This window comes from Trichoderma ghanense, assembly GCF_004382785.1.
Source record: "Trichoderma ghanense strain CCMA-1212 chromosome Unknown scaffold_17, whole genome shotgun sequence".
Classification (NCBI taxonomy): Eukaryota; Fungi; Ascomycota; class Sordariomycetes; order Hypocreales; family Hypocreaceae; genus Trichoderma; species Trichoderma ghanense.
In genome coordinates, this window is record NW_027395680.1 from 461,444 (window position 1) to 486,365 (window position 24,922).

Sequence of the window (24,922 nt, forward strand, 5' to 3'; positions counted from 1 at the left end):
TGCTCGAAGCGTGCGGGTCAGTCCAACTCCGAAAGGACTTGTACGTAAGGCACGGCGTAGATAAGGCAAGGCAATGAGATGATTCATCCAAGTCATCGTACAGGCAGAAAAAACAGTACAGTACGTCCAGAGTTGCCCCGGACGCGGCATGATATTTGACTGAGACGGAAACAGTCGGGGGCCCGTGTCACTTCAGACCGCAAGCCAAAGAGAAAGAGGATGAACCGTGGCCATCCACCCTTGTATGACCTGCTCCAGGTTTCCCCATCGCCATCACCCGTCGAGGGCACCAAAAAGCCTGGGAGGGGAGTCGTTTGTGCTCCGTCGCCGTTGAACATTGTCACAGGGGCACAGAGGGCGCTACTGTATTTGTGTAATACCGTACGACTAAGAAAGATGAGAAAAAGACATGGAGGGGAGCAGGCATGGGAGGGGGCCTGTGGTGGGTGGGTGGTGCCGTAAACGGGCTGCTGCATATGACATGTCAGGTTGCATGATCCGACACGGCAGTGCAGTGCCTTTTTCCTCTTCGTTTGTGTGTGTGTGTCCCTACGTCCTTCTTATTGGTGATGTGATACTCCTTGTCGATGTTACTGGTGTGTCTTGTGTGCGACAACGTTTTTATCGCGTCTAGCATCTGCATCTCGAGAGTCAAAGAGAGGATAGGAGCAGATGATGAAGTAGTATCAGAAGGCGAGAAAAGAGAATGAGCAACAAGCATGCAAATGAGAGCGAGCACATCCGGAATAGCGCAACAGCAGCTACAGCAGAGGAGTGCGATCTCACCTCCTCTTGAACTGGTAAAGGACCAAGTATTAGCCACGAGATCCCAAAGATACGAGTGGGCAAATCAATGGCGGGCGGCTGGCAGATTGACAAGCACCCGAACAGAAAAAAAAAAAAAGCGAGCAAATTAACCCTCGTTTATGGAGAAAAGCAACGGGCCGGGAAACCCATGGTCAAGAGAATAAAGAGCGGCCGTGGGGCGAGCCAGGTCGGGTAGGCTGACGATGGGGAGAATTCTGGGCAAAAGACGAGAGAAGAAGCAGGGAAGATCCATGACGGGCCGGCGTCGGCCGGGTGGATCAAGGCTTTGTTTAGCTCGAGCATGAGGAGATGCTAGTCGCGGCGCCAGTGGGAAGGTCTTTCTAGATGGGACTGTATATCTCAGATTGCGAGATTCCTTGGACGAGCGAGAGCCGGTAGTTTCAACGTAGACAATAGAGGACAATACCGCATCTGCTTACTAGAGTGACGCATCTTGCTGCGGCTCTCGACGAGATGGGACAGCGTTGGCGCGTCGCAGAGGGGGGAAACAATTTGACAATGTTTCTCTTTGCTGAGAAAGTTGCAGCGCTAGACCTGAGACGCAGGCAGACAGGATGACGATGCTGGGATTGGGTGCAGCAGCCGGGGGTGGGAGCCCTGTCACGACGCAACGCACGAGGCGCCGGGGACGGGACAGAAGACCAAGACGGAGACGCGGAAGAAAAAGAAGCGTGGCAGGCCTGGGTATCGATGCGGATGCTTTTTACCTAAGGTACTGTAGTTGTGGTTTCGGTGCATACTGTAAGGTTTCGGAGTGGCATCAAGCGTTCAACGACCCGGACGTGGGCAAACCAGCAGCAAGTCCCAGGGGCTGCGATTCTCCCGGGGGGTCCCCATCGAGGCATTCGCTGGCTTGGATACCGACAAGGATGGGACGGACAGGACTGCATGTCACGTCCAGAGGGAATCAAGCCGGACCCTCCCCTTTGCATCCTGGGTCCCCAGACCCCGGCACACCCACAGACAGACAGACAGACAGACAGACAGCGCACTCACAGCACACGATAAATCCAACTATGCTGTAGTATTAGTAGGTATGAATAGCGCAGGGTTTGGGAAACAGTGCAAGTAGCGACCAGAAGACGGATCAAAGACAGGGCGATTCTGCTGCTGCTGCTGCTTGGGCCGCCTTGTCCGCTCCTGGTATCACCGATTACACCGATTCTGCGTGTGCCGTGCCGCAGTGCATCCCCAAAAAAGGAACTTGGGCAAGTTTGAGTGGAGCAGTTGATTGATTGATTTGCGCCCGTGCCTTGGCGACGCTAGACCCCACCCGTGCAATACGGGAAGAAAAGGGCAAGAATGAATTTGGATTTGATTGAAGCAAAAAGCTCGGCTTTGTGGCGCACACCCCGGCTCCATGGCCCAGGTTCTCGTCGCCAAGGGACGCGAGGTACCAGGTGCGGTGCCGGGACGGGCTGGGGGCGGTGCGCGTATCTCTTGTACAGTACGGGCGGTACTTGCGCTTTTCGGTGCACTGTGTGAAGTACAGACGGGCAGCCGAGAACGAGGGGGGGGCCTTGGAGCAGAATGATTCTACTGTAAGCGGCTTGCTGGGCCTTCGGAACCGAGGGCGGCGAACGAAATGGGACTCAGCTGAGCCCAGTTGCAGGATCGTAGCAGAGCAGTGGCGCAAACGACGGATATTGGCAAAAAAGCCATTGACGAGAGGGGCCGTCGTTTGAATGAAGCCGGAAGACGCAGCCAGTTTATTAGCACAGGTACCTAGTGAGTGCTAGAGCAGCCGCTAGAGAGAGAGCTTAGGATCTGCCACCTTGGGTACCGTACTCGAGTTTCGTACCCGCGCCAGGTTCTGCACACTGTGTGCCGGTGCCAGAGGGTGCACGCGCGCCGGAAGCTGAACGGGCGGCGCTGCGAGGGATCGCAATCCCATTCGCTGACTTCGTTGGCAGCTGGTGCGACGTTTTTGCTTGGGAACTGTACAGTATCTGGCTACTTTGCGCCTCATGTCAGAACGATAACGGCACGACGACGGCTACTGAACGCCATGACTGCCACGGTGATCAGCTATTATCCTCACTACCTTAGGTCCTCACGCAGCACGAGAATGGCTTCAAGTGCAACCAAGGTACTACTCGCAAGGCAAGGGAACTTGTGCCACCGCACAGAGAGTGCAGAAGCCGACGTGTACCTGTGCGGCTTCGTGCGTGTGTCCGCCCTCCCCCCAGCCAAGTGTGACCGGCCGGTGTCTCTCTCCTCCCTTCTCTTGCTTCCCAGCATCGAGCGCAGGTTCATTTGCTCCGGGCGTGCAGTCAAGAAACCTGCAACCACATGGGCTCATGAGATCATCCAGGCCAGCCGTGACCCGAGTCAGGTCCTGTCAATTGTGACAGAACGACCCTGCGCAACTTATACGGAGCCCGCTACCTGTGATAAGCTACTGTAGCTTTTTTTCTTCGCACTGGACAGCAAATCGAACACGCCAAAAGACGTTCGGCGAAAGCGTAGGCGAACCGCCCGCCTGGGTTTGGCATTCCTGTCTCCAGTCCAGTCGGTTCTTTGCCCGCCGCCTCGGTTCCCAGTTCCTCTTCCTTGACCCGACCACTAGGTTCTCGGTACCCGCGAAAAGAACTAAGAATTCCACACAGAATCATTCTGGGCCTTCAATTAAAAGGGAACTCGTAAATCAGAAACAGAAACGAAAAGGGGCCCAGAGGGATTTGCGGCTAACAACAAGCAAACGCGCACGAGCACGAGCACGAGCACGAGCACGAGCACGAGCACGAGCACAAGCACATGCACCAGCGCTGTCAGAAAGGAGCCCAGCTGCTGGGGAACTACCGAACCAAAAGGCAAACAAGCTGCGACCGACCGTCTGGAACCCGCCCGAGAGGGGAAGGGGAAGGGGGGGGAGCATAAAGGCCGGAGTCAGAAGAGCGTGGAGAAAAGAAAGGGAGTCTGGAGCCAACCGCCACGACGCCTTGGGGGGTATCTGGGTCCCGCGTCGCGTCCAATTGATTAATTTGCCCAGTGCCACGACGCAAGAAGGTACATGGACGGTGCAGTTCGATACCTACCTAGTCGCTCAGTGCTGCAGCCTCTCGTCATGACTGCAGTTTTTCCTTGTTCTTGCGGTTTTCCTCGAGTTGCTTCCATGTGCTGGTACCGGGCCACATGGGGGGAGAGACACAGTAGTACTTCGGTCCGGTATGAAGCCCTCTGGCAGGCAGGTGTCAACCACGGGGGTGCTCATCTCACTGTTCTCACTGAGAGCCGGAACTGTCAGCGTGCAAAGGCGCACTGTAATTGGGTCAAGTGCGCTGGAAGGATGGCCAACAAGCCCAGGATCGGTCCGGCCAGGCCACGTACCAGCGAACCTGAGCTTCGTCCCAGCAGTACCAGCCCCCCGCGTACCTGCTGGCACCAGCACCGCCGTGTGACACCGCGAGGCAGCAGCAAAGAGCACCCGTGGCTGCTGTACAACTGCGACGACACTCCAAGTACCTGGACTTTGTCCCGCAGAACTGCGTCCATGGCTGGCACCGCCCTTTGACAGCCAGTTGGAGCTGGGGGGAGATCCTCCTCCTCCTCCTCTTCCCGCACAAACCCAACCGCCATCCTGATCCTAGCCTCTCTTCTCCTCTTCCGCCCATTCGCACGCACCCCCTCGCCAATCATCCCCTCCCATGGCCCTCCGAAGCGACGACAGAAAAGGCGCCGTCACAAAAAAAAAGGAACCCTGGCTGCAATCAGTCCACACCCCCCTTCGCGCTTCGGCCAACGGCTTACCTTACCTTATTCGACGGACATGCCAGGCTCCCTCAGCTGCGACCCGCTCCCCTTAGTCCCAGATTCCCGGGGCCCTTCCTCACACACCAGGGAAGCAGAAGAGAGGGCCGCGGAGTGGCTCCAGCAAAGTGCCAGGCCAGCCGGACGCCAGCCCAGAAAGCCCAGCAGCCAGGGTCGGGTCAGGCCAGGCCAGGCCAGGACCCAGAAGCAGGTCGGGGCTAGGCAAGGCAAGGCAAGGCAAGGCGCCCGGGTCTAAGTCTCCTCTTACCATCTCCACGGTCGCACATCCACATCCACTCAGCCCAGATCTTCCCCTTCGTCCCTCCCGCTGGTCTGGTTCCGCTTCCTTTTCTTTGCAAACCCGCTTCTCCTCGACAACATCCTCGACAACACGGCACGACACGACACGACACGACACGACAGACGATTGAACCCACGGGCTTCGACAGTCGAGTTGGGCGACGGCCTTGTCACTCGTCATATACATGACAGCTCCTGTGTCGACTTTCCGCGTCCACCATCTGCCTCTGCTCGCCGTCTGGCCTGGCTTCAGCACTGGGCTCTGTTCGCCTTTGACGGCTTTCCCTGCCGCAGAGTGTCTCGAATTTCGGACGACTTCTAGTTGAGACGTGAGTAGGCTATCATTCTTTCAAACTGAGACGGCGACGTCTGTTTCTCGCTGCTTTATCACTACCGTCTCCCCCTTCTACCACGATGCACCACATCCAAATGGAACATAGCATTGACTCGAGTCAAGCAGTCTCAACCGTCGATACTCTTATTCCACATCCTTATCCAACGCCTTCAACCGAACGCGGCATCATGGCGACGCCTTCATCCGTGGCCTCGTCCAGCTCGCGGGACCAGGTCCAGCGCATCCACCGCGTGACGAGAGAGAACCGTCACCTCTGGTACCAGTTGACGGTTCTGCAGCAGCCGGAGCGAGCTCGTGCATGCGGTTCGGGCATGAAAGGTGCGTTGCAACTGAACCGAACGAAGCAAACCGGCAATGGCGCGTTGCAGTCCCCCTTTGCTGACTCCCCATCACAGCCAACAGCGACCGACGACCTGTTGACCCGCCGCCTGTTGTCGAGCTCCGCATTATCGAGGGTCCTTCTGTCGAGGAGGGCAAGGATATCACTTTCGACTACAACGCCAATTTCTTTCTTTATGCCAGTCTTGAGCAGGCCCGCACGATTGCTCACGGCCGTGTCCAGAATGGCGCCACCAACAATCCTCCCATCCTGACTGGAGTTCCTGCCTCTGGCATGGCTTACCTCGACCGACCAACCGAGGCTGGATATTTCATCTTCCCCGATCTGTCTGTCCGACACGAAGGCTACTTCCGCCTGTCCTTTAGCTTGTACGAGACGACCAAGGAACCCAAGGACTTTGACCTGGAACCGGCCGATTCCGACCTTCCCCCTGGAGTGGACTGGAGGATGGAGATCAAGACGCAGCCCTTCAACGTCTTCAGCGCCAAGAAGTTCCCTGGACTCATGGAGAGTACTTCGCTCAGCAAGACCGTTGCCGACCAGGGCTGCCGAGTTCGAATCCGCCGCGACGTTCGCATGAGGAAGCGCGACGGCAAGGGCAGCGGCTTCGACCGACGCGAGGAGGAGTACTCGCGGCGCCGGACCGTGACGCCGGCTCCCGCCGAGGATCCCAATCTGCGGGCCAGATCCGTCAGCAACGCGAGCGAGCACCGCGCGCCTTACATGCCGCAGGAGCCGCAACGGCGACCATCCGCTGCCGAGAGCTACCATGCGCCTCCCCCACTACCTCCTCCGCCGCCCCCGTCGTACGACGCGCCTCCGCCTGCCGCTCGCCCTGGACATCTGGGCTTTGGCGACCACAACATGCCGTCGCAATATGGCGCACCCGCTCCTCGGCCATACGGCCACCCGCAGAGCGCACCGGTACCTCCTGCAACACCCACCGGAACCTACCCGCCAGCATCTGCGGCGCCGTCTCCGTATGCTAAGCAGGACCAGCAACAGTACAGCTATAGCGCCCGTCCTCCGGCACCCAGTGCTTCCCCAGCGCCGCCGATGAAGCACGCCATATACGACAATCGGCCCTCCGAGCCCTATGTGCCTCACTCGCCTTCCGTGTATGCATCGACCGAGAGGCGACCTTCTTATGCCAACTACTCTGCTCCTGCGCCTTATTCTGCTCCCGCTCCTTCGACGTCCTACTCGGCTCCTCCACCAGCGTCATACTCGGCTCCGGCTCCTCCCCCTCCCAGGCCGTCGATGTCTCAATCGTCTCTGGCGCCGCTCAAGATTGCGTCCCTGGTATCTCCCCTGCCGCCCATTGAGGCCCAGACCGAGCCTCTTCCGCCGCCTCCCATGTTGCCGACGGGTGGCAAGAGGAAACACGACCACGTCTTTTCCCAGAACCACAAGCCGCTGTACAACGGTCAGCGCCAGCTTGACGCGCACTATGGCCACGGATATCGCGGGCTCACCCCCGAGCCGGACCAGGGCCTCTACTCTCGTGCGGACGGCCAAATCGGCGTTGTCACCTTTAACCAATACCAGGTGTAAGGCCATTGGACGGGTGAATTTTTGGCTCGGACCTTGGGTGACAGAAATTCACTGGAGTACATTATCTGCATTTCGATGTGTGATAGATTTCTCATGGGCGTTTTTGGGATTACCCTTGTTGGAAATACCTCTTTTGTTGTTTATTGGAAGAGGGAAACGCGAAGGGAACTTGATCGGGGTCAAACGGAGTTTGGGAACACGACGTTGGTTTGAGGGAAATTTCTTTCTTTCATCTTACTCTTTTCCTTTTTTGTCTGTCAAAGTGAGATGGCCCAACGGAACACAGCGACTTTATTCCAACTTTTCCCTTTATATCTTGTGTTCTCTTGTCTTGACATTTCGATATTCTTTTTTTTTTATCCGTGGGCGCCCTTTATGCGTGGAATGCTAATGAGAGGGACCTGGGATATGGAGAGTTTTCTTTTCTCATGCCTTCATTTGAAAGCTTTGAGGTTCCATCACTACCTACCTTTATGTGTCAAAAGCCGGGCGGCTACACTCTTTTTTTCTGAATTCATTTGGTCCTGAATATCTATCTCACCTGTCTTGTTAATGCCGCTTTATTTTGGTATATTCTAAATGATATAATCCATGGGCACTACTGGGCTCTTTCAACATGGGTGATGTGAAATGGTACTGTCGTGATGCCACTTCCTATAGCTGTCTTGAGAAGTTTCATTTGGTAACCTCAAGCGTGAATGAGGTTTCTTACATTGGTATAAAGAGTCCATGAATTGGAGGGATTGATGATAAGCCACTGTGAGTAGTCAGATGAGATTATCATAATGAGGAGCGTCGACAGAAAAGAATATCCAACTCGTCACCCTTTCCCTCGGATGGGCATTGCTTTGGAGATCAACTTGAGTTGTTATCGTGTCTGAAGGTATCACAAAGAAAACGTCATCCGAAAAGCATCATCCTACTCGTCACCATTTTCCTCGGATAGACATTGCTTTGGGGAGACCTTCGTTTATGACCGGGTGTGATGAAAGAGCTGGTCAATGAAGAGCCACTTCTCCCTTGAAAGAAACGAGTAATGTCGATTGTCGAAAGGATATAAAGCGAGAGGCTGGGGAAGGCTTTGATGCCGCGGCTGATTTACTAGACCCGCGATTGTCGGTCAAGTCCGAGTCCGTGACTGGGTAGTCCATAGAGCTACCAAAGTAGGTACATACTGTCCAGGTTTTTAATTACCTACCTGCTGCGATCCGCGCGGATATGTGCATATGAATATGGGGTCTGGAGTATGTGCATGATGGACCGCCCGGGGGGGGGGCTAAGGTAGATGGCGATGTAGATGCAGATGCAGATGCAGATACAGATGATACAGAATGGTTAAGACTTGTAAGATGTGGTGAGATTAGATGAGGATGGGATGGGATGGGGAGATGGGGATGGAGATGTGAGGGAGATTTTGGGAGTTTTGGGTTGAGCCTTGTTTCAGGGGAGCACAGCCGCTTCAGGTGAGGTAGGGGAATGGCGGTGGCCTTGGTATCCGTTCGAGAGACAATTTCTTGCTTCTTCTTCTTCCGAGCTTTCTTTCGTTCTTCTCACTCACTCCCTCTTAAGCTTACCAAGACAATACCTATCGAGCCAGTATTTTACTCATACGGGTGAACTGGTTCTTTGAACGGGCTTTCTAGCCAAGCAAATCGGACCGAGATACCCACACGAGAGCAGGATACCCAGATAGAAAGAAGAGCTCTCTTCTCCCCTTCTCTCTCTCTCTCGCGCTCTCTCGCTGCTCTTGTCCGCGATTTGCACGTCCTAGCGTCCTTTTCCTCTCGTCGGTTCAGAATTTACACATGAAAGGAGAGTCGGTGGTACGACAGGTGCAAAGGAAAAGGAAACAATTGTCCGAAAAGACGCTGTTCGGGGGGGGCTGGTGAGAGGACTATTCGGACTGATTTGGTAGGCCCGGACCGGGTGCCCATGTTGCAATCTCGACGGCGCAGAGCGCTTAAGCTGTGCCGCTGGTCCTGTGATTGACTTCGTGGCGGTTGTTGTTGATGTCGAGGCGTGTTGTTGTGTCCGTGGTTGCCGTCGTTACTGCTGTTGTTTTCGCTCTGTTCATGCTCGAGTCCGGACTGGAAATCCTTTATAACGAGCTCCTTTTCCCGCCATTCATCGTCTTGCATCCTGCAGCACGACGGTGACAACTCAGCACCTCTCGTCCGTCTCCTCCTTTCTCGCGATGCTATCATACGAGTACACGCCGTCCCGCCACCAGTACATGCGAGTACGACGGCGCCTGCAAAGGGGAAGCTAACCCGTGCTGCCGCCAAGTCAGTCCATTTCCCCCCCCCCCCCATCATCCCTGTCGCAATACCCTTGGCCGGCCGGGATCATCGGGGCCGCTCTCTCGAGCTCTTTTAGCTGGAAGCAGGGACCTTTGAGCGAACCCGCAGGCCCGTTGCCATGGGCGACGCTCACGTGTGGCCGGGGGAGCGGCAGCCGTTGCATGGGGGTGGGAGCCCACCCAAGCCTCCCTCGGTGCCGCCATAAAACAAAACAAGCTGCGCCTCTTCTTTGTCCATTTCGGTGGTTCCCCCCCCTAGGAAGGCGTGTGTGTGCTGCTGCATATCTGACCTGCGGTTGTGCTGCGAGCCTGCAGGCAGCTACAGGTGGAATCGGGGCCGGTTGCGAGCCCACGAAGTTGTTGTCGCTGCTGCTGCTGCTGCTGCCTCTTGGTGGTGCTTCCTTTACCTGCAGGAAGACAAGAGAGAGACACCCGGGCAAGACAAACAGAGGAGAGGACAGTGACAGGCAAAGACAACAAGGCACAGCGTTGCTGACACCAGATTGGACGTAAGTCGCTTCCCGACGGAAAAGAGACATAATAAGCCCAATCAGATCCTCTCTGTCTCTCTTTCCCCCCCCTTTCCCGCTGTTTCTCCTCCTTGTTTTCTTCCAATCGAAAAGAGAAACGTCATCGCAGCGAGACTGTCGAATCGAATTCTTGGCTAAAATCTCTCTGCTGCTTCGACCGGCCCCAGCGTACGATCCCTCATTAACCTCTAAAGCAGATTGCGGAGAGCGACGACGCAGACGAGATTCCCATTCCAATTCCCCCTTCGACCGCCCCGAGACCAAGATCGACGTGAGAAGGAGAGGACCAACGGCTGCGAGTACATAACGAGCAGAGCAAGCAATCAATCAAGCAAGCAAGCAAGCAGCATTCCGGTCGCAAGGGCGCTTGGAGCTTGGGAGCCTTTTGGGCCGTGGTCCGTGTTTTAGGTGTGTTTTGTTTACTGGCCGTTTGTTTTGGGACACGGGAGAGACAGAGAGGCGAAGCAAAAAGGCGCTGGTGGCACGAAGCACGACGGCGGGCGGAGTCGTCGACAACCACAAGACAGAAACAAAGGGGATTCTTTTCTTTGATCCGATGGGGATGGATGAACCTTGACACCGGCACTCTGTTCCTTTCATCGTCTCCATCCCATCCCAACGCATCGAACAGAGCCATCGTCTGCGGGCAACACGCCGTGGCCAATCAGGCTGTCATCGAGCCCCTCCAGCCAACGAAGCTGACGATTCTGCTCCCCCTTTTCTGCTCCCCTCTCCTTCATCGACTCCCTGCCACGCACGTCTGCTCGTCATGGGCCCTCCCAAGAAAAAGGGCCTCAGGCCCAAGCAGAGCCGCAGCCGCTTCCACGAGGGCTCCATGAACGACCGCGTCTCTGCCGCGCCGCCGTCCCACTTCCTCGGGCCCGACGAGATCGAGGCGCTCGAGAGGCCGCTGGACGCCGAGCTCGAGCAGCACCAGTATAACCTGCGGAGCTCCCGCCGGTCTCAGGACACCCAGCGCCATCTCCAGCTCTACATGTCCCGGCAAGCCCCCAGCATCGCGCCCAGCGTCGCCCCAAGCGTCGTCCCAAGCGTCGCGCCCAGTGTCGCGCCCAGCGTCGCGCCGAGCACGGCCACGTCACCGAAGAAGGGCGTCTTCGGCCAGGTGTGGGAGGGCGTTCGAGGGCGCTTCAAGCTGAAGAAGGATGCTCCATCAGCATCGCCAGAGCAGAAGAAGCACGAGACCCCTTCAACTCCCTCGCCAAAGAAGCCTGCGCCAGGTGCGTTCGACGACAGGCCCACTAGGGAAGAGGCCTTGGCGAGCTACCATCTGCTGGTCGAGTCGGGCTTCTTCACATCTCATGCCATCCAGTCCACGCGACAGCCTCCTCCGCCCGGCTACACGCGGCAACGGCCAGCTACCAGCCACCAGGCGCTTCCTACAGAGACACCGTCCCCTCCGCCGCCGCCTACCCATGCTCCCCCTTCTCTGCCTCTGCCGCCAAAGTGGCCTCTCAACGCGACGCCCAAGACGCCTAGGACACCGAGGAGCACCAGGAGCAACAGGACGTCGCTCTCCATCATGACGCCTGCCAGCGGCGACTCTAGAGGCACCAAACGGACCGCAAACGAGAACCAGCCGCCGTCCCCCGAGATTCAGATTCACCAGGACGAAAAGCCCAAGACGAACCGGACCAGGGAATCACGCACCAAGATCCGTAAGACGGCTTCTCGCGATTTCAACATTCCCATCCTTCGCACCGCTGGATCCCGGCGGAAGCTTTCGACCGGCCGGACAAAGGCGCGGAAGAATCCGAGCAGCACCAGCCTGCCGCCTGTTGTCATCCACCACTATCACAGTCACAGCACGTCGAGCCGAGACTCCAAGCATAGCAGGCGGTCCTCCCACCTGCTGTGCGCTACCTCGCCCTCGTCGTCTGCGGCCTCGTCCCCTCGCGCGTCCCTCGACACCACGTCGTCCTGCCGAGACAGCGGCGAGAGCGTCTACAGCGTTCGTGCCATCGGCTCGGGATCCAAGAGCTCCCGGCTGCTACGATCGAGGAAGGCTGCTCCCGCTGCTACTACTGCCGCGGAGCCCCTCAAGGTGGTTCCCAACACCAACCGAGGGATCCCCAGCGTGCCCTCTATTCCCGCCAAGTATACTTTCGGAGAAGATCGAGAGAATGGCCAGCCCTGGCGGGGGCTGAGACGGTGAAGGGGTTGTCGACTTGTTTTCCGCATAATGTTTGTTTTATATGGCGCAATTCGGCGATTTCGGATCCATCGTTTTTCTCCATCAAAAGCATTTCGGGTCGAGCCTGATTCGGATTTTTAACGAATTCTCTTTTTCTCTCTTATGACGAGATATGAAATGATTTTTGTCGGAGCCCTTTTTTTTTTCTTACAGCCCATCCGTTCGGAGGGCCATCATCACCAACCACACAGAAAACACCACACGAAAAAAAGAACAAAAAAAAAATGGAAGATAACGCACCCGCAAAAACCATCACAAAAAAAAAAGCACACCTCAAGCAACCGATGTAATGATTTTTCCCCCCAGCGGGGGTCTTGCTTCCCAGTAGCAAGGCTTCCCCTTTCCAATTACCCTTCGTTGTTAACATGAACAATGCGTTTTCTTGTTTTTATGCAAAGCGAACGTTTTGTTACCTGTTACGTTATGTGTCATGACAAAAGGAACAATATATGAAAACTCACAAGCTCTCACGTATATACGACTTTGACGACATGTTTTTGTGCAAGGATAAAAGACGGGCGAGCGAGGTGGATTGGAAGCGGGAATGCCGGCAAGCAAAAAGGAAGAAGACGAAAGAAGGAACCAGGAAAGGCGAAAGGGAGGACAGGGGAGGGAAAGAAAAAGAAAGGGGAAAGAGGAGAAGAGAAGAAAAGGCCTTTTTCTTCTTGTATGTCGACTCTTTTGCCTGGATTTGTTATGATGATGATCTGCAAACCGCAAGGGCCACATCGGATCGACCTCCTTTTTCTTTTTTTTCATTCCCTTTCCCCCCTCTCTCGTTTTCGTTCACTGATTTCTCTGCTCTGCTCTTCAGGGGATGAGAAGCCCCGGCCTTTGTTGTTTATGTCATGGATATCTTTTCTCGTGGAAAAGGAAAGCCGGCTTGCTCGTCTTTTCTTCTTTTTGTACATTTTGATTTTACACTTTTCACTGTTCTCAAACGGGAAGAGAAAGGGTTCTGGATTGTTCTCCTCTTCACACTTTCACATTCGCTTACATATTCTGATCGCCTCTTCTCCTCCTTCTTCTTTGTACCTCCCTTTTTTTTTTCTCTCTCTCTCTCTTCAGACTTCATTCTAGAACGGACATCATGACGTGGAAGATTATGAACATCCGGGAAATAGAGTTGAGGAGGGGAGGGAGAGAGGGGAGGGAAGAGTAAGTTTGGGGAGGGGGAATCTTGATGATGATATCATGAATTTTGGGGGGAAGGATGTTGAAGGGGAGTTGGACGTGGACCGTGGAGTGTATCAATAGGTTTTACATAGTTTTTCTTTCTTTTTTTTTTTACGAATGACAAGACATTACATCAATTTCTCTCTCCTGCGGTCGTGCTTGTTTAATAAGTGAAGATGTCTGATGAGTGGCCCATAACATTTCTGCCTTTTTCTCTTTTACGCCATTTGGTTGATTCCCATGAAAGGAAATGACGAGAACTGCACAAGACAATTCTCCGTGACTGATTGTTCCGTAACAAGTCAAGGACAACATTGAATACTATTACTACTAGTCTTCTACCCCCTTGCGTGTCTGTAAAGTTTCCCTATCCAAGTACCACCTTTCTAAACTAAAACAACCCATAAAAAAAGCCCACAGCCATACTTATCTTCGTTGGTCTGTTATAGAGAGGCCCCGACAACACCAACGAACTACTAGGTAAAAAAAAAAAAAAGAGAGAGAGAAGAGGAAACAAGAGGTATAAGTTCGTCCTTGGAGAGCGCACAAAAATAGAAGCAACAAGGGGGAAGAAAGAGGAAAAAAAGAACCAAGAGGAAGAACAGATACTGTACCGCTGATACCAAGTACTGCTGCTGTACCGGAAGACCACCCAAACTCCCTTTAGAAAAACCATCGTAGAACATACCCATTATCCTGCTTCCGAACAGACATTGCAGCCCAAATTCCACCAGCCCTTCCATCCCAGCCATTCGCATTGAGGAAAAAAACACAGCCCTTCTTCCCACTCCAAACCTCAGCGGACCAGCAAGTCATCTTGGTGATGGCCGTCGTTGGGGTGATGTAGAAAATTTTGATACAGGTAATTGTGAGACGAGGAAAGGACGGATATAGAGTGGCAAGAAATCAAAGTCGTAAGGGTACAAGCGTCGTCTACTTCATCCCAAGTATTTCATTGCCGGTTGATATCGTTCATTCGAGCATGCGGAGCAAGACGTGGATCAGAGCTCGGATGGAGGCAAAGATGAATGGGAAGAGCGACGGGCAATAGCTGTAGAGCAGCGCGCAAATCATGACCAAGAGGAGAGGGATCTGGCAAGAGTTAGCTACTGTATTTGATTCGAAAAGAGGGTAGAAATGGTCATCACTCACCCAGATGAAGAAGAGGTTTCGGTCGTTACTAAGCTTCTTCAGCTTCTGTTCCCGAGCCCGCAAAAAGTTCTCTTGCTGCTCCTTGGTGATGGCATGCTTGCGCCCAATCTCGAGGATTGCGGGTGGCTGAATGACGGCGCTGCTGCTGCTTTCGCCGGCCAACGCCTTGGCCGCAGTGGCCGCCTCATGCTCCTCGTAAGTGGGCGCGGCTTGAGCAACAGACGGCTCCTGCTCGTCGGCTCGAGCGCGGCGCTTCTTCACGTCGGCCTCTACCTCAGCAGCCGCTCGGGCCACCGAGAGAACAGACTTGGCATCCAGGTCCTCTACCTGCGCATCCTTTGCCGGATAAATCTCGTTATAGGCAGGAGGAGCTACCGCGCTGTTCATGTACGATGAGAGGTCCCACCAGCGCGAGTCCGCCTTGCTGCCATCATCGCTCGAGTTGTCCGCACCCTTGCCACTAGGCGAAGCCGACATCATCTCCTGTACCTTTCGCATGAGTGGTGCGGGTTGCGGGATATAGGCGTTGAAGATGGGCAAGCTCGCCAGATTCACGTTGAGAAAGGAATAAGGAGAGCGTGCCGGGCTTTCGTTCTCGTCGTTGAACTTGTATGTGTAAGTCGTTTGCTGTCTGCCCATATGAGACTGCAGCGGTGCCTGCATGCCTCGTGGCGGTTGAGCTCCAGGCAGCAGTCTCAGGGTCAGAGGCACCGGACCGCCAACTGTAGATGGCGGAACCAGACACACCAGCGATGCCTCACTCCAGAACGTGGTTGTCGTTGCCTTATTGTCGCCGAACCATACCTCGAGTCCCTGGAAAAAGGAGGCACCGAGCACCGTGACTTCCGTTCCGCCGCTGAGCTCGCCCTCGGGCGGAATGACTTTGTGAATGATGGGCGGCGACCTCGACACGGGCGTAGCAGCAGCAGCGAGGCCCATCGCGAAAGGGTTGGCTTGGGCCATTTGGTTATGCGGCACCATGTTGCCGCCGTTCGGCAGAGAGCCTCTGCTTGGGCTTAGGGAGCCACCCGAGTGGGGAGATACTGGCGTGGAATACAGCATGACCGAGTCTTCTCTGCTCTCGGGACGGCGAGGTGTTGGTGCAAACCAGCTTGGGATATCATGGGGAACCGTGTTGAGAGCGGGAGGCCCGTTGGGCACAGGCACATGAGGCGTCATGGCGCCCATGTGGCCCTGCGGCTGCTGGAAAGCATGCATGTTGGGCGAGAAAACTGGACTGACCGCGGGAGTGAGCTGCGCCGAACCGCCCTGGAAAGGCAGGCTCTTTGGAGGGGCCTGGTGGTTCGTGGTCAAGGCTTGAGATTCCGCTGCTGATGATGGCGGGTCGCTCATTGAGTTGTGGGCGCTCGATGAGCCCGATGAACTTGCTGCGCTCGCTTTTCTCCTCTTAGCCGGGCCCTGAGGCTCAAGCTCGGGAGCGTCATCCGCGGCCGAAGGAGAAGTCGTCTTGTGGTCATCTGTAATCATGATCGAGCCAGACATGGCCTGTGCAACGACGTTGTTCTTCCAGTCTTTGAAGGTGAAGATGACCCTGAAGCCTGTCTTCTCCTTTTGATGACGGCAGTAGCACGCGAGCCGCATGGGCACCACAACTTGCATGGCCGTGGGGCAATGTCGAAAGAGTTCTGCCTGCGGCGGCTTATCCGAGCCCTTCTCCTTCTGTGCGGTTGGCGGTCGCCAATCACTCATCTCAAAGGTGTTGAAGATGATGATGCGGTGCGACTCGTCCAGATACCAAAGCTCCTCTTGATCGGACCTCTCGTGCTCCTTCTTCCTGTTGGCTCGCTTGCGCTCTCGTTCCATGCACTTTGGGCAGATTCGGATTTGGCACCCATTTTGAGTCTCGTGCTCGACCTCTTCAGGGCTGGGAAGGTATCTGTGATCGACCTCGGCAGCTCTCTGCAAGGCTCTCTTCCTCAGCTCCGGCTGCTCCATGGGGGTCGTGCATACCAAGCTGACGTAGAGCTCCAGTGTATCGGGAGACGGGGTTGGAGGAGGCCTCAGCCTGTGCTTAGGCTTGGAGATGGTGTGAGGAGGCAGATGCAACTTTGTGACGCCAAAGGGCAGGTGAGAGATGGTTATGGTCACCATCATTTGCGTCTCGACGCGAGACTTGAGGGCAGATTGCTGAATATTCACACCATATTCGCCCAGGTAGGTGAAGGCGGGGAAATCGAGAGCAGGCATTTCCGGTATGCCCTCCGTATGCTGAGAGAGGGCTTGCTGCGGTTGCCCAACCTGTCCCCATTGAGGCGTTTGAAACGAAGGGGTGGTTGCTGGCGATGGCTCTGCCGTCGGGATAGCTGATCCCGACGGCTCTGGAGCCGCCGCTCGTTTTTGGCCTCTCGGGCTCTCCATGTCCGGAGGCTAGAAGCATATTTCGTTAGCATTCTCCTTGAACCGCAATTGGGTAGATTCTCTCATGAGTTTGCAAGCCGAAAAGTGCTCCAGACAAGTCGTAAAAAGAATCGACGTACCGTAATGACCTGCTGGACTAGTTCTTCCGGTCGGGCCACTTCCATATTTGACTGCCTGTAGTTCTGAAAGGCGAGAGCGATAGCAGATGGGTCGCCGGGGGGGATGGAAAAGACGAAGGGCTGGTTCGTCACGGCCTCGTCACTGCTGCCAAACGCGAACATATCGCCTCCATCGGGGGCCCCGAGAAAAGTTGACGACTGGCCAGCGAGAGTGAATGGAGAGACCGAAGCCTCAGCGGTCCGAAAGGCGGCCATGAGATCAAGATGACCATTCGCGTTCAGGGAAACGTTGTCTGCCGTTGCAACGGGCGCCTTGGGAGACGCGGCGCCCGAGTCGAAGTCCTCGTCAAAAAGCGAGCCGCTGGTCGAATCCTCAAACGGCCCGGTCGGGACAATCGCTGGCGCGTCCCAGAAATTCTTAAAAGGTTCGGTGCCAAGGGTGCTAATGTACTGCTGGAGGTCGTCGGCGCTGAAGAAGTCCCCCGAGGCAGCAATGAAGGAGTCGGGCACTTCCTGAGGCTCGTCCCGGGGGATTGACGACGATCTCGCAATCAGCGGATCGCCCGCTCCAGACCGGAACGGAGTCGAGGCCATGAAGGGCGGCGGGCGGGCAATTTTCCTCTGTGCACGTCTGCCTTGGGGCTCACCAGCGGCGGGAGAAAACGGGGTTGGGGGGGATGCGGGTGGCTGTCGTCGGGCGGGCTGTGTATTTCGACTCAGATTTTGTGCGTCTCTTCCCTTTTGTGTCAGCGGCGGGAAGTCGCAGATAAGAGCCGGTCGAGATAGCGAGACGTTGGGCTTGAAGTGTGGGGTGTGTCTTAGGAGACGACGACGTGTGTGTGAGTCTGTATGTAAGGTATGCGGTATGTGGTAAGTGGTGGTTTATTCTGCTGTTATGTGGGAGTACGGAGTCGAGGAGGGAAAAAAAAGGGTCCGCTTCGTCTTCGGGAGGGGGGACGGCCAGACGGGATGGATTGGCTGCACGACGATGCAATGCAATCACGCAAGTGCGAGTGTCCCAGATGGCCTGAATTCTCCTACGATTGCATCTTTGCCGAGTAGCGCGGCTTCAGCGATGAGGAAGAAGACGGTCGTGGGCGAGCGGCAGGGGTGCGGTGGCCTTGGGTTGAGGGAGGAGAGAATGGGGGAGAAAGAGAGAGAGAGAGAGAGGGTTTTTCCCCCCCCAAGGCGGGAGAAGGTCGAGGCGACGGCGAGGCCAGCCGCTGAAACAGGCGGAGAGCAACCACACGCACACATTTAGCGCACACGCCGTCTGGGCAGCCGCGTCTTGCTGGAGCGGGTGCGTGGGTGTTATGGGGTACCGGGGCGACAGCGGCCAATTGTGAGCCGCTCGAGGTACCGCCTTATCACCGGTGCGTACCACTTCAAGGCTGTCCGTGGAACTAGGTTCCAAATGAGAGAAGAGCGTCCTGAGGCGCAAGTAGATCGAACCATGGGAGCGCTCGACAACGAGCATAAAACGGTATCTTGATGCTAGGAAGGCGTCACGTGAGGGTGGCTGAACCTTGATAACGACCGTCGAACGGTGAAGATGGGAATGGCCCGAATGGACGCTGGCCCGCGCCAGGAACCAAACAACAGGCGGCAATACAGGGCCCTTCCCACTAACAGCGCAGCTCTACTGTCGCAGCGGTGGACGTTTCAGGTCCCCATGTGCGCTGCAGAAATACGCACACCATTAGATCACAACGGTCCTCAGTAGCTCGCACTGTCGGGGTACGCGTACTCACCACATATAGCACGGTCGGGCTGCCTCTCCTCTGAGTCACCCGCGGGTGCAAGAAGCAGCGCTCTGCGCGACGCGGCACTGTGGCTTCGTCCTCAACCCTTCCGACTTCGTCGCGATGGGCCTCCCCCAGCCTTTGGGCACCGCACAATGACACAGCACTGGGATGGATGGATGGATTCTTGTACACCGTCCGCAGACTCCCATTATCCGCACCGTCCCATGCCCGGCCCAGAGACAAACCTTTGCCCGTGCATATGCACCCAGTTTACAAGTCTTTCAATAGCCCGCTCGCTGACGCACACAGTGCGCCGGGGGCCGCGCAACTCGAACTCGACCGTGGCCGCGGCCTGCCAACAAAGTGGTGCCTTGTTCCGCAGCTTTGGTCCTGGCATTTTTGCACTCGGATTTTCGTTGCAGCTTGGTCTGAAGTTTTGGTTGGATGCTGCATTCTTTTTTCCTTGGCATTAACTCTAGAACGCCATGAATACGTGTCAACTTCGATCGCGACACTTATTACAGCCACCTTCATGAAGCTACTGCTCGTTACTAACCTTACCTAGCCGCCTAGGTAACCTACAACCTTAAACCTCACTCACACCCAAGGCTGCGCGCTCGTGATGCCTGTCCGGTGACTCGTCATCTCATTTGTCTAAGCTACAAGGTGGCAGGTGCATTTTAGTGCCCTTTCATGCGCTTCACTGAAAACTGGTATTTCAGGGTGCACTTATTCGTCCCAAACGCTCACGCTGCCGAGGTACATACGCTTCCACACATCATCAACCCTACAATCATCCTTCACATCAGCTCCAACTCAACGTTTCGAGCATGGTGTGTAGTATCTCAAGAAGGCAAAAAAAGAAGAGCGGCTGTCATCTTCCAGAACAAACCCACTTCCCCACAAGAGCTAAGCCTCACGATAATCATTTCAGATCCATCTGCTTCCATCCGACCCTGTTGAACTGGTTCGTCGTCCCAACAAATGGCCAAAATGTCATACTTCTGCAGGGTCCTTTGAATGTCTCAAGGCAACGTGGCCCTGCCATGGAATCGCTTCGTAACCGATTACATGATCAAGGGTTTCAGAGACATTGGCGATCGAGGTACTCGCTCCCTGAGCTTCACGTCCCTTTGCCGGTCATTAAGGTACCTTACCTAGCAGTAAGTATTGCTACGAAATGCAAGTGCATATATGTATACTAAGGTATTTCACATATAGGTGAAAATACCAGTGTAGTACCTTAGCTTTTAGGTAGGTACATTATGCTTTGGATGTTTCATACCTCAATATTGATTGGTATGTACCTGCCTATGTCATTTATCTATACTGCACTCGAAAGAACAGGGAACCTCAAGATATACATCTATCAAGCTCTAAGAGCATCTATATGGCTGGCCTTTCGGTCTGACATCTAAGCGAGAGAAAAAAAAATATGATCCAAAGCATGGCTATCTTGGCCTCGGCGATGGTCTCAGGCTGGGCGAGGGTCTAGGGCTCGGCGAGGTCTTCCGGCTCGGCGAAGCCACCCCGTTCCGAAACTCCAACTCGTCATGGAAACGGATCTGTGTCTCCCTGACGCCATTTCGGGGCCCATCTGGAGGCCCAGCATCCGGACCGAGGGCGTCCAGCGGAACGTCGCCAGTAGGGGGCACAGGCGGTGCCTTTGACACCTCTGAAGTGGCGGGCCTGCTCATAGGAGGTCCGACCACGGTCTCTGTGGTGGCCACCACGACGGCACCGTTTCCGCCAGGGAACCATCTGGATATGGTGGAAAAGGCCGAACCATTGTTGTTCAATCCGGGAAGGTCGGGGCCAGTGCTGATGCTGGTCTCGGTGAGCACGCGAGAAAGCGTGCGTGGTGCGAGGTAGCCAATCTTCCCCAGGGGAATGCTCAAGCCGTGGACAATCTGGACAGCAAAAGTAATGTCGTTAGCATCTTTCAACCGTCATGTGCTCCATAAACCGGAAAGACTTACCACGCTACAAGCTACCAAGAACCAAACCACGATTCTCACAGTGGCGCCCAGATGCGCGACATCGCTTCTCGGGTTGCCCTCTTCATCACTCAAAAACTTCTCAATGAATTCCAATGTGATGAAAAGGTAAAACACCGCCGACACACCAATCGGCCCAAAAAAGCCAACAAAGAGAGCCTGGTGCGTCCCCGTAATCTGATGAATCCACCTATGCAGCCCAAAGATCCAGGGGAGGCGCCTCACGAGCAGCACCAACACCCCGAGAGGCACGAGCTTGTACAAGGGAATGACGGAGTTGTGGCGGAACTCGGTCCAGGGGATGTACGCCCCGTACCACAGGAAGATGGACACGTTGAGCAGCATGTCGATTGTCGGCTGCAGCGAGTCGTCTAGAGTCTCGAGACGGAACCAGTCGTCCCACGTAAACGCGTTTCCAGCAATGAAGCACGCCAGGACGTCGTCCGTGCCGATGAGGCCGCAGGTTCCCAGCACAAACAAGGCCAGCGATATGGCGGACACAAGGAAGCTCTCCTTATCGACATAGTTGCGCTTGACGGCCCAGCGGAGCAGCTCCTTGCCTAGCAGTCCGACGACCGCGCCGTATATGACGCTCAGGATGATGGTGTAGCCCCAGGTGTAGGCAAACCAAAGGCCCATGGCCTCTCCAGCTCCGCCAGAGGTCGCGCCCGAGCCCACAAACTTGATCAGGTACAGGGCAAAGAAGAGGAAGGGATAGCCCAGTCCATCATTGGCTCCGGATTCGGCCACGATCAGGTTCTGCAGCTCCTTGGGGATATTGTGGTCCGCAAACTTTCCCTTGACGATGACGGCAGACAGCACAGGGTCCGTAGGCGTAACGCACGCCCCGACAGCCAGGGCATGCAAGAAGCTGGGCATCCCGGAAAAGGCCCAGACGAGGAAGCTTGTGGCCAGCCACATGCCGACCATGCCCGGGCCGAGCAGCAGCATCAGCGACTTGCGCTCCCGCCAGAGGTACTTGCTCGGCAGCTGCACGCCCGCAATGACCAGCTGCACGCCGAGGACGAGCCGGGAGAAGTTGAGCGTGATGCCGCTCAGGCGGCTCTCGGTGCAGGCGACGTCGGTCACGCCGGAGCACCCGGTGTATGCGTCTGGGCGGATGAAGTTTGCGCCATGGGGTCCGAAAGCAACGCCGATGAGGAGAGAGATGACTGCAGCACAGCAGACATGCGGGTTAGCAGTCAATGGTAGGAAGACGTCTTGGAAGTAGGGAGGTATGTTTCGTCTGGGTTGTGAGACAGTCCACGACAGAACAGATGCCTGCCAAGGGAAATTGTTTCATAGAGTAAATAAAGGGTGCATGTGAGACTCACGAGCTTCCGACAAGTAGTAGTTCTCCTTGAGCAGATACGACACCAGCCCAAACAGCGACACAAAGGCCCCCAAGAAAGACACCACGATGTTGAAGTCGGTCTGTGCCAACGGAACGGCCCAGATATCGGCCATTTTTTTTTTTTTTTTTTGCTGATTCCCTTCACATGGGTAGTTAAGCAAATGTTAGCAACGCGAGCAAAGACCAGTGACGACAATAGCAGTCGAGGTCATTTGGTCTGTTTTCTGCTGCAGAGGAGGCGCGCTGCCTCTTGGTGGATTCGGTTTCGCTATCGGAAAGTCCAAAAAGCTGGAGGTGGCGGTGGGTATATGCTTCCTCGGTACCTATAAAAGAAAATAAGTCGGGGAAGAGAGTCAACTGATGTTATCAAGAGGAAGCCGTGCGGCGGTCAAGGTGGGACAAGAGAAGGGATTCAGGAGAAGAGCCTTTGCCAAGGACCGCCTTTTCCACTGTATATATTCAATCGGTATTAAGATCGAAAAAGAAAAAGAAAACGGAAACCGACAAGCACCGCCAAGATGGGTAGAATTTCTACGAAGGCCCTGGCAAGTGGCGTCTCTCTCAGAGTCAGACCGTGCAGAAAAAAAAGAATCTCCACCAAAGAAAGTCGGTTTGGGGGCCGGTTGGACTAGGATCGTAATCTGGTGTCATCGATGAGATAATTCTATGGGGAAAGTGTTCGCTCAGCTATGACGCTCTTCTACACCTTCAGCCTCCAATGACATCTCATTGCCCTTGTTATGTATTGTACACTGGATGTTTGCAACTGCTTTGCTGTCTCATATCCTTCATTCCGTTCATCGTATGTACTACCCAATATTATTGTGGTAGGCTACGGAGTATGTTTACAGGCATTTAAAACATCAGACGGGGAAACTACCTGCTAAGCCAAATATTCCAGCGACCGAAGCAGCGAGATCCAGGACATCAACACCCCCTTCAACAGCTGGTATGTAAGAAACACTTGAGAAAAAGAATTGCGTCCAACCCGCCAAGTTGCCGTTACGATCGTTAATGTTCATGTCCAACTCCGTGGTAGGTATGTCTTCTCCGCAGCACCTCTGGCATCTTCCTCGAAGCCCACATATCTCTGGAGCAATATCGTCTGATATGGGTCGGAAGAAGAGCATCGGGGGTAGAAAAGGAACTTCAAGACAACGGGTAAGCAAGGCTCCTCGTCCCGATCCATCCCGGAGGACCATATTGCCGCGGTCCGCCATTGTTCGGCGCAACACTCATACGCCGTTGTCAAGGGAGATTGGCTCCTCTGACGGCCAGCCGATCTGCGGCAATGTTGCCAACGTTCGTGTCGTGGCCCTTTACCCACTGAAAGTATGTGTTGCTACCCGCCTTCGTTCGCTCGTCCATCTTGGCGAGGACGGCCCGTATGATATCCTGGTTCTTCACCTTCTCGCCGCTGGCCGTCAACCAGTTCTTGCGCTTCCAGCCATCGGCCCATTGCGTTACACACTTGATGGAGTACTGGCTATCGCTGTGGATGCAGACGGTCTGCTCGAGCGGCGCAACCTCCAAGGCGCGCTGCATGGCCATGAGCTCCGCGCGTTGGTTGGTCTGCGGCTCGCCAGGCAGCCTCTCTGCGAGATTACGAGGGTCGTTTTCTCCAAACCAGACGCCCAGTCCGGCGCGAGAGCCGGCCTTTCCGTTGGCCAGACTGCTCCCATCCGTCCATATGTTCAGCACGTTTTCTCGCGGCCTCGTGTCGAGCTCTCGGGTCTTTGTGACAGCCACCTTTTCGATGGGAGTGAACTTCGTAACGACCGGCTTCTCCTCCACCTCGAATCTCTCTGCTGGCGGCTCTACCTTCTCCCCCAAAGCCTCGATTGCTTCCCTATTGCCATGCTGCCGGATATATGCGACAGCTTCCGCGCGGGTATTGAATCGCTTGTACTTGGGACCTTTGATCCCAGTGACGGCCTTTGAGGCTTCCGACCAGTCTGTAAAGATGCCGGTCGGGTTGCCGACAGCAACTGCGTAGAACTTCTCAGGCTCGTCAGCCACCGCCACCTTTTTCCCGGCTGCGAAGGCTTCGGCGTCGTCTTTCGAGAGGAAGGATTTGACTGCAGGACGGGTAGACCACAAGGTTAGAGCTGCTGTCTCAAGCACTTTCGAGAACAAAGGTTCCTGGCAGTATCTACTAGTCACCCGCCGGAAAACAACGTGGCCAACTCACAAACAGCACCCTTGAAGCCGGCTGTCTGGGCTTGACATTCCGAGTATGTCAGGTACACACCCGGAACAAAGCCCGCCTGCACGGCATAGTACTTTTGCATATTGTCCGTCTTTCTCTTCTTCGAAAAGCTTGCCGCAGTGGAGCTCGCAGCGGCGGGTCGCTTGTTGTTACCGCTCCCCATAGTCTGGAGCGTTGTGAGCGTCGTTCTCGTCGTCGTGGTGTTGTCGTTTATAAGAGCGAAACGGGAAGGACACGAGGCAGAGGCCAGGGCATAATATTCTCCCGCCAGGCTCGGCGCTGCAGTGCGAGCACGGACAAGGCTCGATCGCAGTCCAGTCGCGACCTGCCGCAGCACTATCCGGCGGCGTAGTCGGGCGCACTTGGTCGGGGCAAGGCCAAACTCGGGGCGGACCGCGCTTATGCCGTTGGCGATGATGTTCGCACAAGGCTGAGGGCGAAGGCGCATCAAACTTCACATCAATGACATGGCGTTGAGCCAGCGAGGGAGGAGGGCCAGCCGGGGCTCTGCAGCTTGCGGTGCGCTCGGACTTGGTGGTGGGCTCGTCTTCCCTTTTGCGTTTTCGTCACAAACCGGGGAGGAGACGAGAATTGCCAGGCGAGGAAGCGAAGGCGAAAGGGAG

At 55.4% G+C, this 24,922-nt stretch overlaps 5 protein-coding genes across 5 annotated transcripts; 2 read left to right on the plus strand and 3 right to left on the minus strand.

The window, feature by feature from the left end:
* Positions 1-5,400: 5,400 nt before the first annotated feature.
* CCMA1212_009599 (Developmental and secondary metabolism regulator VEL1) lies at positions 5,401-7,127 on the plus strand (the record flags this gene model as incomplete). The annotated part of the gene is made up of 2 exons (XM_073706675.1): positions 5,401-5,551; positions 5,629-7,127. 2 exons carry the CDS (start codon positions 5,401-5,403, stop codon positions 7,125-7,127), a joined length of 1,650 nt encoding a protein of 549 aa, XP_073554924.1.
* A 3,598-nt stretch (positions 7,128-10,725) lies between these two features.
* CCMA1212_009600 (uncharacterized protein) lies at positions 10,726-12,129 on the plus strand (the record flags this gene model as incomplete). The annotated part of the gene is made up of 1 exon (XM_073706676.1): positions 10,726-12,129. One exon carries the CDS (start codon positions 10,726-10,728, stop codon positions 12,127-12,129), a length of 1,404 nt encoding a protein of 467 aa, XP_073554824.1.
* A 2,187-nt stretch (positions 12,130-14,316) lies between these two features.
* On the minus strand, positions 14,317-17,588 carry CCMA1212_009601 (uncharacterized protein; the record flags this gene model as incomplete). Its single annotated transcript, XM_073706677.1, has 3 exons — positions 14,317-14,436; positions 14,497-16,884; positions 16,995-17,588. 3 exons carry the CDS (start codon positions 17,586-17,588, stop codon positions 14,317-14,319), a joined length of 3,102 nt encoding a protein of 1,033 aa, XP_073554823.1.
* Positions 17,589-20,190: 2,602 nt separating this feature from the next.
* CCMA1212_009602 (uncharacterized protein) lies at positions 20,191-22,203 on the minus strand (the record flags this gene model as incomplete). The annotated part of the gene is made up of 3 exons (XM_073706678.1): positions 20,191-20,649; positions 20,719-21,956; positions 22,071-22,203. The coding sequence occupies 3 exons, from the start codon at positions 22,201-22,203 to the stop codon at positions 20,191-20,193; spliced, it is 1,830 nt and encodes a 609-aa protein (XP_073554826.1).
* A 1,135-nt stretch (positions 22,204-23,338) lies between these two features.
* Positions 23,339-24,747, minus strand: CCMA1212_009603 (Ribonuclease H; the record flags this gene model as incomplete). Its single annotated transcript, XM_073706679.1, has 2 exons — positions 23,339-24,168; positions 24,282-24,747. The coding sequence occupies 2 exons, from the start codon at positions 24,745-24,747 to the stop codon at positions 23,339-23,341; spliced, it is 1,296 nt and encodes a 431-aa protein (XP_073554825.1).
* Positions 24,748-24,922: the final 175 nt, after the last annotated feature.